Raw genomic sequence first — 12,340 nt, forward strand, 5'->3', positions numbered from 1 at the left:
GTTCTAATTATAAAAATTGTAAAAATGCTACACAACATATTTGAGAGATTACTGAGCAATAAATTGTTACATTTATACTTATATCTTCTTTTCATTCCATTTTTTATTATTTAAGTCAACAAACGAAACGAGCAATGCTTAATTTTAGAAAACGGAATTTCATTTCTTTGCTTTCCTAATCAATTTATATAATAAAATTTCACTGAATAGGTATACTTTTGAAAAGTCATAGTAGTTGTCTTATTAGGTCAGTACTATTTTCTCTTTAGTTACTAGTACCATAGATTTTATAAAATGCCTCAAATACTCTACAACGGCGCCTAATGCCTGTTACCAAGCAGCTAAAATTAGCCTGATCATTTATTATTGCACTACGCTCCTACACATACCTACATAACAATAATTTGTATGAATACGGAGCATTGTAAAATCTACTGTTCAAAATTCATCGTCTTAGTTATACGCTTTACCATTAGATGGCTCTGAGCTTGTATTACGTAATGAAACCTCACGTAGGCGTTCGTAGCAAGCCTACGAAACCTACTCTACATGCTCGTCAAGCCAAGGCCCGAACGCATAGCGTACGTAGCACAAAGCGCTACGGTGCTAGGGTTATGCCAATTTTTCTATTCAAATTTCAGGGATAAGTATAGATGGCGCTTTGGACTATCTTCATTGTTTCATATTGATACTATTTTTTTACGTTGTACTATAAAAATACGTTTTTTTATAGTGAGAATTAATACTGCAGAGCACTGCACTCTTACAGTAATCAAGCTGACATTCTAAACTTGTTAGAATTTATATTAATAAATTTTTGTTTAGATACAAACACACAGCCATCAATGGAGCGAACTGCTTCCGTCACTTTTTTTTTTATACTACGATGGTGGCAATCAAGCATACGGCCCATCTGATGGTAAATGGTTACCGTAGCCTATGAACGCTTGAAACACCAGGGGTATCACTTGCGCGTTGCCGACCCTTAAGAAACCTTAATATACCCTTCTTGAAAAACCCCATGCTGTAGTCTCGTGGGAAAACCTCGGCAGGAAGTTCATTCCACAATCTAAGTGTACGCGGGAGGAAACTCCTTTGAAACCGCTCTGTTCGGGACCACTTAGGTTCCAGTGTGTGGGGATGAATTCCCTGTCGATGGCGAGCGGTGCGGTGGTAAAAGGTGACTGTCGGCATCATGTGGAACAATTCCTCAGAACACAGTCCGTTGTATAATCGGTAGAACACACAAAGCGAGGCGAAGTCTCGCCTCAAGCTAAGTGGCTCGATACCGCCAGAGAGATTGGGATCATCGATCGGAGTCAAAAGGACCGAGCTGGTATCCAGGTGCTCCCGCCCAAAGATGAGAGCAGTACTCCATGTGCGGCCGAATCTGTGACTTATATAAGAGAAGTCTCTGGTCCGCAGTGAAGTACCGCCTCGCTCTATTGATTATTTCTAGTTCAATTAAATAATACTTACTGAATTAAATAATTTAAATTTGAAATCCAATTATTTTGGAATTACTGAAGTATGCTTATATATTAAGCATTTCGTCATATTAGCTACATTTATATAATCCTTACTTATGAGAGGAATCGAACCTGCGACCGTTCGAATCCTCTCATAGTACATAATGAATATTTATGAATATGATTGTTTGTATCGGTCTGAGTGTTTTCTATATATATGTATATATTTACAAAAAATGTATCTCTATGATTTATATCAGTTGTCTAGCACCCAAAACACAGGTCTGCTTAGTTTGGGGTTAGACTGCGATGTGTGAAGGGATATTATTATTAGTCATATTCATAGATCTCATATGAAAAACATTTTTTTAGATTAGGTCTCAACTTTACTTTGTAGTAAACTGTGTAAAGTCATCGTGCGTATTCTTACCTATAACAGCCGTCAAGCAGCGTACTTTTTAAGATGTATTTCAGTTTTATTTTTTTCATGGGGAGATAAGGCAACGAAACTAAAGGTTATCAGGCAAGACATCTTAGTCCTCTGGAATGATAACGCATGAGCGGTATCGCAGGCGTCACGTATTGTGATGTCCATATATATTAGCGTCAGTTACCATTTCCCCTCAGGTAGGCTATCAGTTTGTTTGCCATTCAAATTACATTAAATAAGGTTTACATAAATATTTTGAAGTAATATAAATATTAATAAATAACTACAATAATATTCTTGTTAATAAACTTTATTTATACAACGATCCCCCATGTTATGCTATTGGCTTGCAATCATTTTTCTATTAATTATAAACATCAATTTGCTACTATTGCGTCTTTACTTACGACGTTCATTCTATTAGGTATTTATTATTTACAACGAGTTTGAACATCTAGTTTACATATAGGTATAATGAATAGAGATAACCTAAGAACATTTCTCGAATTATAATATAAGTGCTGATAATGGTGCTCTTATTGATAATTGCTCCAATTATTACTTAAGAGTATCGCACCACAGACAAGAAGTAGTTTATTTCTATAATTTTTTAACGCTATTAGTTAAAGATTTTATTAATTAATTGATGTATCGAAGTTGAAATCGTTAATAATTATCATACTTAATGTACAGGGATGTAATAATATATAGAAAGCATCCGTCCCTTCGAGTTTCTCTTGTTCAAATTGTGCCTTTACAATTTGTAGACATTCGATATGCTGTATGAATTACTTACTCTTATATATAAGTCTACAAAAAAATTAATAACGGGAACTTTCGCCCAGTTTTGTTCGCCAAATTCTCACTATTTTCAATCATACTTTATTAGATTACGATTCACATTTAAATATACAAAAATATTCGTAGGCATAGCTCGATTCACAGGAGGTGTTCATTCACCCGATGAACACTTTAAGGAAATTAATATTCATCACTAATCACTCTTATTGGTGAATAAAGTATAGCTTTATTATAATTACTTTAATGATTCGTAAATTCTTATTGCCTTTAGAATGAAGTCTTTATGCCCTTAAAATATGGGATCTATTCCTCTGCGCTTTAAGCAAACATTTTTTAATAACCATTATATGATTGACAAATGGTCTTCAGTCGAATATATAAAATACCCAGTACACTGCATTAAAAAGGAGGAAACAGACAGGAAATATGACACGGGAATATGTGTCGATTACGTTTACGTCTCTAATTTTGGGCATCGATGCCTTGATCACCGTAGCACCTCGACGAAGAGCGTGTATCATCTTAGGTTTAGCCGTAGAACCATCTGAAATAAGGAAAAATAAATGTTTATTTACATTATAATTGGCTATCCACCCGAAGGCAGTGAAAGAGATTGCTTAGCGATAAGACCGCCTTTTGTATCAGTTAATGTATATTTTCAATTTTTTTTTATTCTGTAATTTGTACAATATAGTGCATAAATAAAATAATAACAACTGTTAGTGTCACATCGATTGGTCTCGATCATTCCAGATTGTTATAAATTAATCGGTCAGTGTTTAAATCATAAAAGTGTTCTTCTTGTGTTTACATGTATGAAAAACGACGAGCTAGTTTGTATAGTGTTTTGGAATTATTTTAATATTTATATGTTAGAATAATGTTCTACACAAGGAAATAAGTATTAACTTCTTGAATTTCTAGAATGAGGTCTTGTCCTGTATCGCAGATGTGTATGTTCTCGCTGAAGCCTCAAGGATGGCGGAGCTCCGACAGAGCTTGGTAAAGGTTTTGATCGTAACCCCAGCAGTGGCGACACCCTGCCAGTACTGCTACATTCTCGAAGTGCTATAATTTCTTCAGGAGATCGGGAACCTACGAAAAATAGACGTGATAAATTTTAATATACGTAATGAAATATTTTTTTAAAATTCCATTATCTGAAAACACATAAATAAAATTGGAAAGTTAGAAACAGACACTGTTTATAACTTTGACATAACCATTTTTTACTACATACATATGAATGTAAATACGATAAATACACCAAAATAACAATCTTTACAATTTTTGTCTGTCTGTCTGTTTGTCCCGGCTAATCTCTGAAATGGACCGACCAATTTTGCTGGGACTTTCTTTGGCAGGTAGCTCATGTAATACAGAGTAACTTAAGCTACTTTTATTTTAGCTAAATAAAGTTCCACGCGGACGAAGTCGCGGGTAGGTTTAACATGTGAAAAAAATATTCAAATTCTTTCTAGTTCTTGTTTTTTTATGAATATTCGTTGACATAGGTTTATACTATGATTTATCACATTTTATACATTGCCAATTAAGCCTGGAGCCTCAATAGGCAATAAGAGTTATCTGTCTCAAGACACAATAATGAGGAAGTCTCACAGTACCTCGTAATATTATTAGTATGGCAGAGAAATCCACGGCCTACCTTATACAAAGCAAGCTCTTTGATAGCTGAAGTAAGACTGACCCAACTTCTCGTTGCGTGCTACAATACTGACCACGACAATGTCCTGTCTTGTCCCACCTACACTACGCCACCAATGAGAAGGACATTGTAAACTACATACGGACCAAGAATAATAACATTGAGAATGACGCAGCTGCAGTCGAGTCACAACACGAGTAACAAAACGTTTGTGATCCTGCCCACCAACATGAAGGAAGGCTACTCTTGAAGGGGGTGGTGTATTGCCGCTATCGTGGCTGACTTCTGTCGTCAATGCCTTGATCACTTGTCAACAATTTATATTCATATGATTATATATATTTATGAGGTATATATGCTTAACTTACCCGACGAACATTTCAAGTCTTTCTCCACACTAGTACTAGTGGACATCTGGTCGCGGTTCTTTAACTTCGCCCTCTTTCTCGCCCTTGCACCCCAGTACGTGTAATTCACAGCGGCATACTCAAGCAGTGCCGCAAATACGAACACAAAACACATCACGAGGTAAATGTCGATGGCCTTCACGTACGAAATGCGAGGTAAACTACTCCTCACACCGGTACTGATCGTTGTCATCGTCAAAACCGTTGTTATACCTGAAGTTTTATTAGATTTCCGTTAAGTGCCATCCATACAATCGACAAGACAAAGTCGAAATCTAGGATTCCTCCATGCTCTTAAAGGAGGGGGTCTTGATTTCGTGTTATGTGTCATATTTTAATTTTAAAACCTAATATATCTTAAAATGTGACTAGCTTTGACATCGGGAAAGTAAGGTGATTTTTACTGAAATTAGATTGATTATATAATATTGTTTTCAAACGATGCACAGTATGCTACGTTATGCTATATATTCGCTATAACAAATATTTTTGTAACTGATACTACCTTCCCTTTCAGTCTCATGTCAATCCCATGCTAATTTTCTTCCAACAGTAATATATATATATATATTATATTACTTTGTATTGACGAGATATCGCGTAATACAATAATACCAATATAAAATTTTTTAGCCATAAAATTCAGAATCATTAACTTTATTGAGATAGAAACTTTTATTTTACGAACTTCAATATTCTTGTATTGAATTGAGTCATACCTAATTATTAAAAATTACAAATTGATTTGTTTGTCAGTTGATTTACAAATATATTGATTAAAATTACAAATATATTAATGCTTACCTAAAGCAACCCTAGCAGACGTGGCTTCGTGATTAATCCAAAAAGACACCCACGACAGCATCACAATTAATATACTCGGCAAGTATGTTTGAAACACGAAATAGCCAATATTTCTACGTAACTTAAAACTGAGCGATAATCTTTGGTAGACTCCCGTCGCCAACTTCTCCTAAAATGTTCAAGAAGTAATTAAAGAATAATATAATTACTGAAAATATAAAATTATCTACTTCTTAAATTAAATTAACTGGAAATGCAATGGGGGTTTGATGAATCTATTCTGCGATTGATAAGGTTTACTTCAGTTACCATATGTAATATTACGATATTAGGTTGTCCTCCACGTGGTTCCTCCTAGAAACCATCGTGATAAAATCCTGGTGAATTTGACACGATGAACTGACCTGACCTCATTGGTCATCCTATCATCCTCCACTGTACGGTGCTCCACCAGCGTAAACCGCTGGCGCAGGCGAGTGCACCATTCTATTATCATCCATAAAAAAAATTACGATTGAAATAGATAGCGTTTTGGAAACAAATAATATTTTGACCAGTAAGAAAAAATTTTTCATGTGTTATGATTCTTACCTTTCTATCATTAGTTTCGTGTCCTAATATAGTAAATTGTGGCAGTTCAGCGTCTTCTACTCCTCGCACCGGCGTCTCCTTCCAATACATCACCACGTCCGATACTGTGTAACCATCTGTATAGGAAGAGACTAGTTAGCATGCTGGTACTATCCAAATAGTAACAGATAACAAGGTACTAATTCTAGAAATGTTTGATGTCTTACTGCGGAGTCTATGTTTATAACATTATATAATATAAAAAAAAAATTGTATACTAAAACTAGTTATGTATAGTCACAGCAGAGTTAAATTCCCTTTTAGAAATATATAATAATTAATTATAATTTACTTAGTTGACATTTTTGTTACAAGAGTTTGATTTTTGTATTAAACGTGTATTTTTAAATATACACCTATTAACTATTCGGTGTCACTAGAGCTCTCGTGAATATTTACACATAAGCATACAAAGGCGGGAATTCTTTTGAAGGCACCTAATATTCTGTGCACAAATTACATAAAGCAAATTAATACCAAAAAGCTTTTAACGTATAATTCGGTTTAGTAACAACGCGCTAAAAGTTTACCATGTGCAAAATAAACGTTGTGAATATTTAAATCGTGCTTATTATAGAATATAATAAAAATAAAAGGTTAAAAAAATCTGTAGATTGCAATGTAGAAGGCGGGAAATAAAAAGGTGTTGCTTTACGCCGGTCTCCAGGGTAAACGTTCAAAGCAAGTGAAGTCAGGAGTCTAGATTGGACAGATTAGTTAGCAAATCAACTGTTGAAGCTCGGCCTGATGATCTATACAAGTGTATGAGTCACACAGCTCTCAATCTCGACGGTGCAGTTCTGGCTATCGAGTGGGTAGTAATGCAAATCCATCATGCACGCCAGGGTAGCGGTGAACCGCATTCCATAGGTGATGCTGCCGTCGCCGCCAAGTCTCACCAGCTTGTTGCGTTCCGTTACGTCGTGCAGGAAGCTGAAGGTGAAAATGGAATATTTTATAGTCACTTGATTGTTGTTTACTAAACAACTGTCGAGGTATCTATCAGATCTCGTATGTGTTAAATGTTTTAGGATAAGTAATGCTTGAGAAACTATTACTTTAAGTAAGTCTTTTTCAATCAATAATCTATATTAGAAATATTTTCTTCTAATCTTATCCCGAATAGGTAAATTTTATCTAATACTAATAGCCCATTTTGATTGTACCATATTTTCTATAGTACCTATATATAAAAAATATCACATTGTATCTTAACTCATTACGCATCTAGTATCTTCAATGTCCAGAGCCATCTGGAGACCCGGGTGCTTGCCACCATAAAATCACAGAAACTGCACTCTTTACAGAATTAGGTACTATAACGGTTACTAACCTATTTTTATCATTGGCGAAAAACGTGTCAGGCACCCAAATCTTATCCGCGAAATCTCCTGACAATGTCAGGACCTCGTCTGCGAAGCCGAAAGCAAGTCTTTCGTCCTTCCAATATTGGTTTAAGTAAAGTGTGATCGTGTAATCCTGAAATAGATATGTGAATGTAACATTTGCTCGATCGAAACCTGAATATCCTATGCGAAACATGCCTTATTTGATTTCCAGTACATCCTCAAGTGTTTAGAGCAAACATTTAGTTTTGTTTTCTCGAGAAAATATCTCGTTAAGTCGCGTGTGACAGTTGTTGTACAGATGGATTGCATTGCAGTCTAAGTTTAACCTAAATGGTACTTCCTTATATATTAGATTAGAATAGGCATAGTACATGCCTGGCATGTACTGCATATATTTTGTAGAAATATAAGCTACATGAGTGGGCGGTGACCTCTAGGAAACCGCGAGTGGCGCGGCCGTAGAATTTAAAGGCAAGCATCGATTGGCGGAGTCAGCACACCGCCCCTCGGCCACCGGCGACTCTCGATGTATGTCAAGTGACGGCCTTGCTCTCTTTTTGATGCTATTAAAAGCTTAATGAATTACGATGATGACCTGCTCAAGAACTAGCTCCTTCATGACCCAAAACCGTCCTCAGCAAAACTTAAAATCCGTGATATCACTTGTTCCTTGGATTACCAAGGAACACGTGATATCACGGAAGTCATTAGACTATCACTGTCTACAAATGGTGGTTATCATTTTCTCCTAAAGAAGATTTCCATTCAAAAAGCTATAAAAATACACGTGCCTAATAATAAACTCGAGAGGTTTCCGAAACACAATACTTTACTACCTACCTTATTGTTTATGTTTTCATTCCAATAATATTATATTTCAAAATGTAATTTCTCTTAACAACAGAGCCTCTTTCTCGGTTTAAGAATTCATATTCCCGTAAATGTAAAATTATGTATAATTTTCCAATGGTTTCTAATAACATTTCGTGAAATTCAATATATATTTGTGATTAAGTAGCGAATATTAAGAAGACGAGACCAATGAAAACCAATATACAAAATACATTGAGATAAGATATTCTATTCTGTAACTAATAAATAACTTACCATGTTAACTTCAGATATCGCGTCAAAACTAGCAATCGTCAAATCCATTCCAACAAACAAAGGGTCGCCTGAAAAGCAATAACATTTTATGCAACCAAGCAGCCACATGTCGACGTTATTATGCGAAGTACAAACCGCTGACAAATCACCGCATTTACGTACTAAATTCAATACAATATTGAATCTTTATGGTTCACGTCTTGCAATAACTTGCAGGAATATACATTAGGATGTTTCTCGAGGAATAACATTTCTGAAGTCACATTTATTTGTCGAGTGAATATTGCATTGCATAGAATGTAACCAAATAAGATTCATATTGCACTCTCAACTGCCAACTCGAGATATGATAGGTACGATGTACAAATACATGTATTAATATGCAAATATAGAGGCAGTATAATGAATAAGATATGAGGTATTTCGGTACATAAATTGTAGGCAGAATCTGACATTTATAGGTAACTAGAAGCAGTGATGCCAAATGTTCTTGGGGGGATGTGAGTAGGAATTAAAGAAATAACGTATGTTAATGTGGACTTAAAAACGATAATACTAACTAGTATAAGTTGCCAGGTTTGTGAAACCATCATAGTACAATCAAAACAAAAACAACATTATTATATTTTGAAATGATTACGTTCTATGAACATGAACTGCTAATTGAGATTCTTGACCAAAATTTATGTGGGAGCAGTAAGAGCTTTATATTGCTCTATGAGCAGGTCATATTCACAGAACGTAATCATTTCAAAATATAATAATGTCGTTGGATAATATCCGTCAGTTGTAAAGTCTATTTTGTTATTACTTCCTACGTATTTAAATTATAAAATGTTTGTTCAGTTTGCTTACCGCCAAAGTTGGGTCTGAGTCGGATGTCGTACCCATCAAGTATCCGTGTCACGGTGTGTGTCACATTTTCAAGGCGATCTTCCGCCGACACACGCTCGATTCTGTTTTTACAACATTTTCACAGTCATTATTGTTTAATACTCCGTCATATTAAAAAAAGATAACATAAAATCTTGCGTGGCAGTGTGGTCAGTGTCCTGGGTACTCTATCAGTCAGTGGTGAGCTTAAGCAATTTCGTATTTATGAATAGGTGTATGTAAGTATGACAGTCTCAGTAGTCTAGCGGTTTAGCACATCGCTTTATTTCTAATGGTCGCGGGTTAGATTCCTCGCACGATGTATTTATGATTATAATTATTTCTATTGGGCTGGGTGTTTTCTAAGTATATTATGTATGTATTTACAAATGGAACTCGAATATAAGTATTTATATCAGTTGTCTAGTACTCATAATACTAGATGGCACTGTATTAAATTACTACTTAATTATTAATTATACAGGGTTATTTATTTTTTTATTTATTTATCTATATACTACGGGGATGTCTGCCTGAATTCAAATAAAAAGTATTGCCAGGCGTTTATGCGGTATTGAGTAATAAAAATTCTAACTGCTTTACAAACTGTTCCAGTCTTTAATAACCACTACCACGGGTATGAATTACAATAAAAGAATTATTTATGATAATCTTGTGTGACTTTTAATTAAATTTAGCATACACATTGATTATTGATGTGTCACCAAAGAAAATAAATATCATTACAAATTTATGTTATTAAGTATTAATTACTTTACAAAATTCTATTTGTATTAAAAGTATTTTATAGGATGTGTATAGTGTAGAGTGAATATTAAGTGTATTTTTAAAATACAATAAAAACCTGCTACTATTACCCTGGTCTTTCTGTAAGTATAGTTTGCAAACTTAGGGCTGTACATGCGGATTTACTAATTATAATAATAAGCAAATTCTTCGTAATCAAACTCACTATTGCTATTTCAATCACGCTTTATCTAAAATTTGCGATATTCGATCAATTCCATTTGATTACATTTGCATACATCAGTGCAAGCATACCTTCCGCCGAAAATTCTAGATATGTTCACATAGAGAGCACTACAATACTGTTAACCGGGGGAAAGTGATTGTTAATAATGTGGACTAACTACTGAATTGCTGAGCAATGTACATACTAGGTCATACTGATCTCTATGCGGTCCCCCCTGGAAATCATCGTGATAAATTATTGGTGAATTTGCCACTTGAACGGTTAGTGCGGGTGCATTATTCCATTATCATATATAAAAAAGTACTATTAACCGAACTAGAGGGATAGTGATTAAAAAAGGTACTTACGTATTAAAAATATTATACGGTTAAAAATATTCTACATTAATAAATAGTTTTTATTAAACTTTTACTTCGTTAATTTGCTTTAATGGATTTTTATTTATAAACATCAGAGATGCATATATGAAAATGTTAGCAGTCTTCTAGTTGGACACTCGTGTGACACTTATGCTGCACAGTATTTTTAATTTTGCAGCATAGTTTACTGCAGCAATGTCCTATGAAAGACGTGATAAATTAATCTCATACCTACCTAACAAATAATCCGCAATCACTGAGCATATTCTACAAATTCAACCAACACTCTTTTATAGAGTAATTAACATGAAATTTTAAATAGACAGTATTTAATAAAAAAAATTTACCTTAAAAAAATAACAATCATATCGGAAAATTATTATAGGTCCAGTCATGTGTTCGAGTGAGATTTTTTACTATCTGCTTAGGTACTATTGATTATATTAAAAGCGACCTTTTCTAGTGTTTTGTAATCACTATTTTTAATTTAATATAGGTATTGATCATAAATTGTAAATATAATATAAAATTATTTATTGTTATATACTTTTATACAAGAGAAGATAAAGATTAATGGGTATCATTCTTCATATCCTTACTACATTGACGAATAGTGTAATAATGATGTTACTTGTAACTTTCTTATGTGTGACAAACAAGGAAACTAATCAAATTGTACTCCAATATATTTCACAAATTATGTAGAATTCCGTCATTCCTACATTAGATAGTACGGAAACATATAATTCAACATCACATATTTTTATAACACTGCGTTATTGATCATAATGACTATAAATTAAGAATTTAATAACTAAATACTTTTCAAATATTTCTAAAACATTCCATAGCTGAAGCTGCAAATTCTGTTCTCACAGAAATGAAAGGCAGCAACAATCAAAGCGAGAATATTTGCGGCGGCACACCGTACAGCCGCGAACTTACCAACTTGCCGACGGCCGACGGTATGTCTTTGCCCAGGCCACAAATATTGGCTACAAAAATGTTTGTTTCACATTACAAAATTTAATTCAATATGTAACCTAATTTTCTGCTTGTTCATTAGTTTACACTTGATCATAGAGTCAAGTCAGAAACAAAACCGTACCACATTTCTAAATTCAGTCTTAAGAAAAATTTTGTTAATATGAATCTAAAAATAAAAATAATTGTAAATTGTAATAAAAGTCCTAAGCTTTCAACAACTAAAGTTTCCAACGTATTATTTTTACTTGACCTTCTTAAACAGTTAGTTAATTGATTTTATATAAATATTTGTTTCACAAATAACTACTTAGAAATTCACTTAAGTATTAAAACTTTTTAGTAAAGAGTAACTCGTGTTATTTAAAGGTTACTTACTGTGCTCGAGCGATGCTTATCACTAATGGCAGCATAAGAAGCGCGTGCAGGCGACGGTGGCGCGCGCCGGGCGTGCGACGCGCGCTCAT

General features: G+C 34.2%; 1 protein-coding gene across 1 annotated transcript; it reads right to left on the reverse strand.

Annotated features, from left to right (window-relative positions):
* Positions 1-2,232: 2,232 nt before the first annotated feature.
* LOC131853229 (gamma-aminobutyric acid receptor subunit beta-like) lies at positions 2,233-12,340 on the reverse strand. Its single transcript, XM_059204068.1, has 10 exons — positions 12,252-12,340; positions 9,519-9,619; positions 8,664-8,731; positions 7,541-7,686; positions 6,983-7,140; positions 6,169-6,284; positions 5,578-5,746; positions 4,735-4,986; positions 3,610-3,795; positions 2,233-3,244 (listed from the first exon to the last, which is right to left on the reverse strand). The coding sequence occupies exons 1-10, from the start codon at positions 12,338-12,340 to the stop codon at positions 3,066-3,068; spliced, it is 1,464 nt and encodes a 487-aa protein (XP_059060051.1). The 3' UTR covers positions 2,233-3,065.

The sequence above is a fragment of the Achroia grisella genome, unplaced genomic scaffold (assembly GCF_030625045.1).
Source record: "Achroia grisella isolate CSIRO2021 unplaced genomic scaffold, CSIRO_AGI_Agris_v1 utg900, whole genome shotgun sequence".
Lineage (NCBI taxonomy): Eukaryota > Metazoa > Arthropoda > Insecta > Lepidoptera > Pyralidae > Achroia > Achroia grisella.

Excerpts from the sequence above, each read along its gene's own strand:
- LOC131853229 (XM_059204068.1), bottom strand. The coding sequence starts at position 12,340 with ATGAGCGCGCGTCGCACGCCCGGCGCGCGCCACCGTCGCCTGCACGCG. Across the intron at positions 7,687-8,663 it reads CGATATCTGAAGTTAACATG|GATTACACGATCACACTTTA; the intron begins GTAAGTTATTTA and ends TATCTATTTCAG. Across the intron at positions 7,141-7,540 it reads TTCGCCAATGATAAAAATAG|CTTCCTGCACGACGTAACGG; the intron begins GTTAGTAACCGT and ends TTTCACCTTCAG.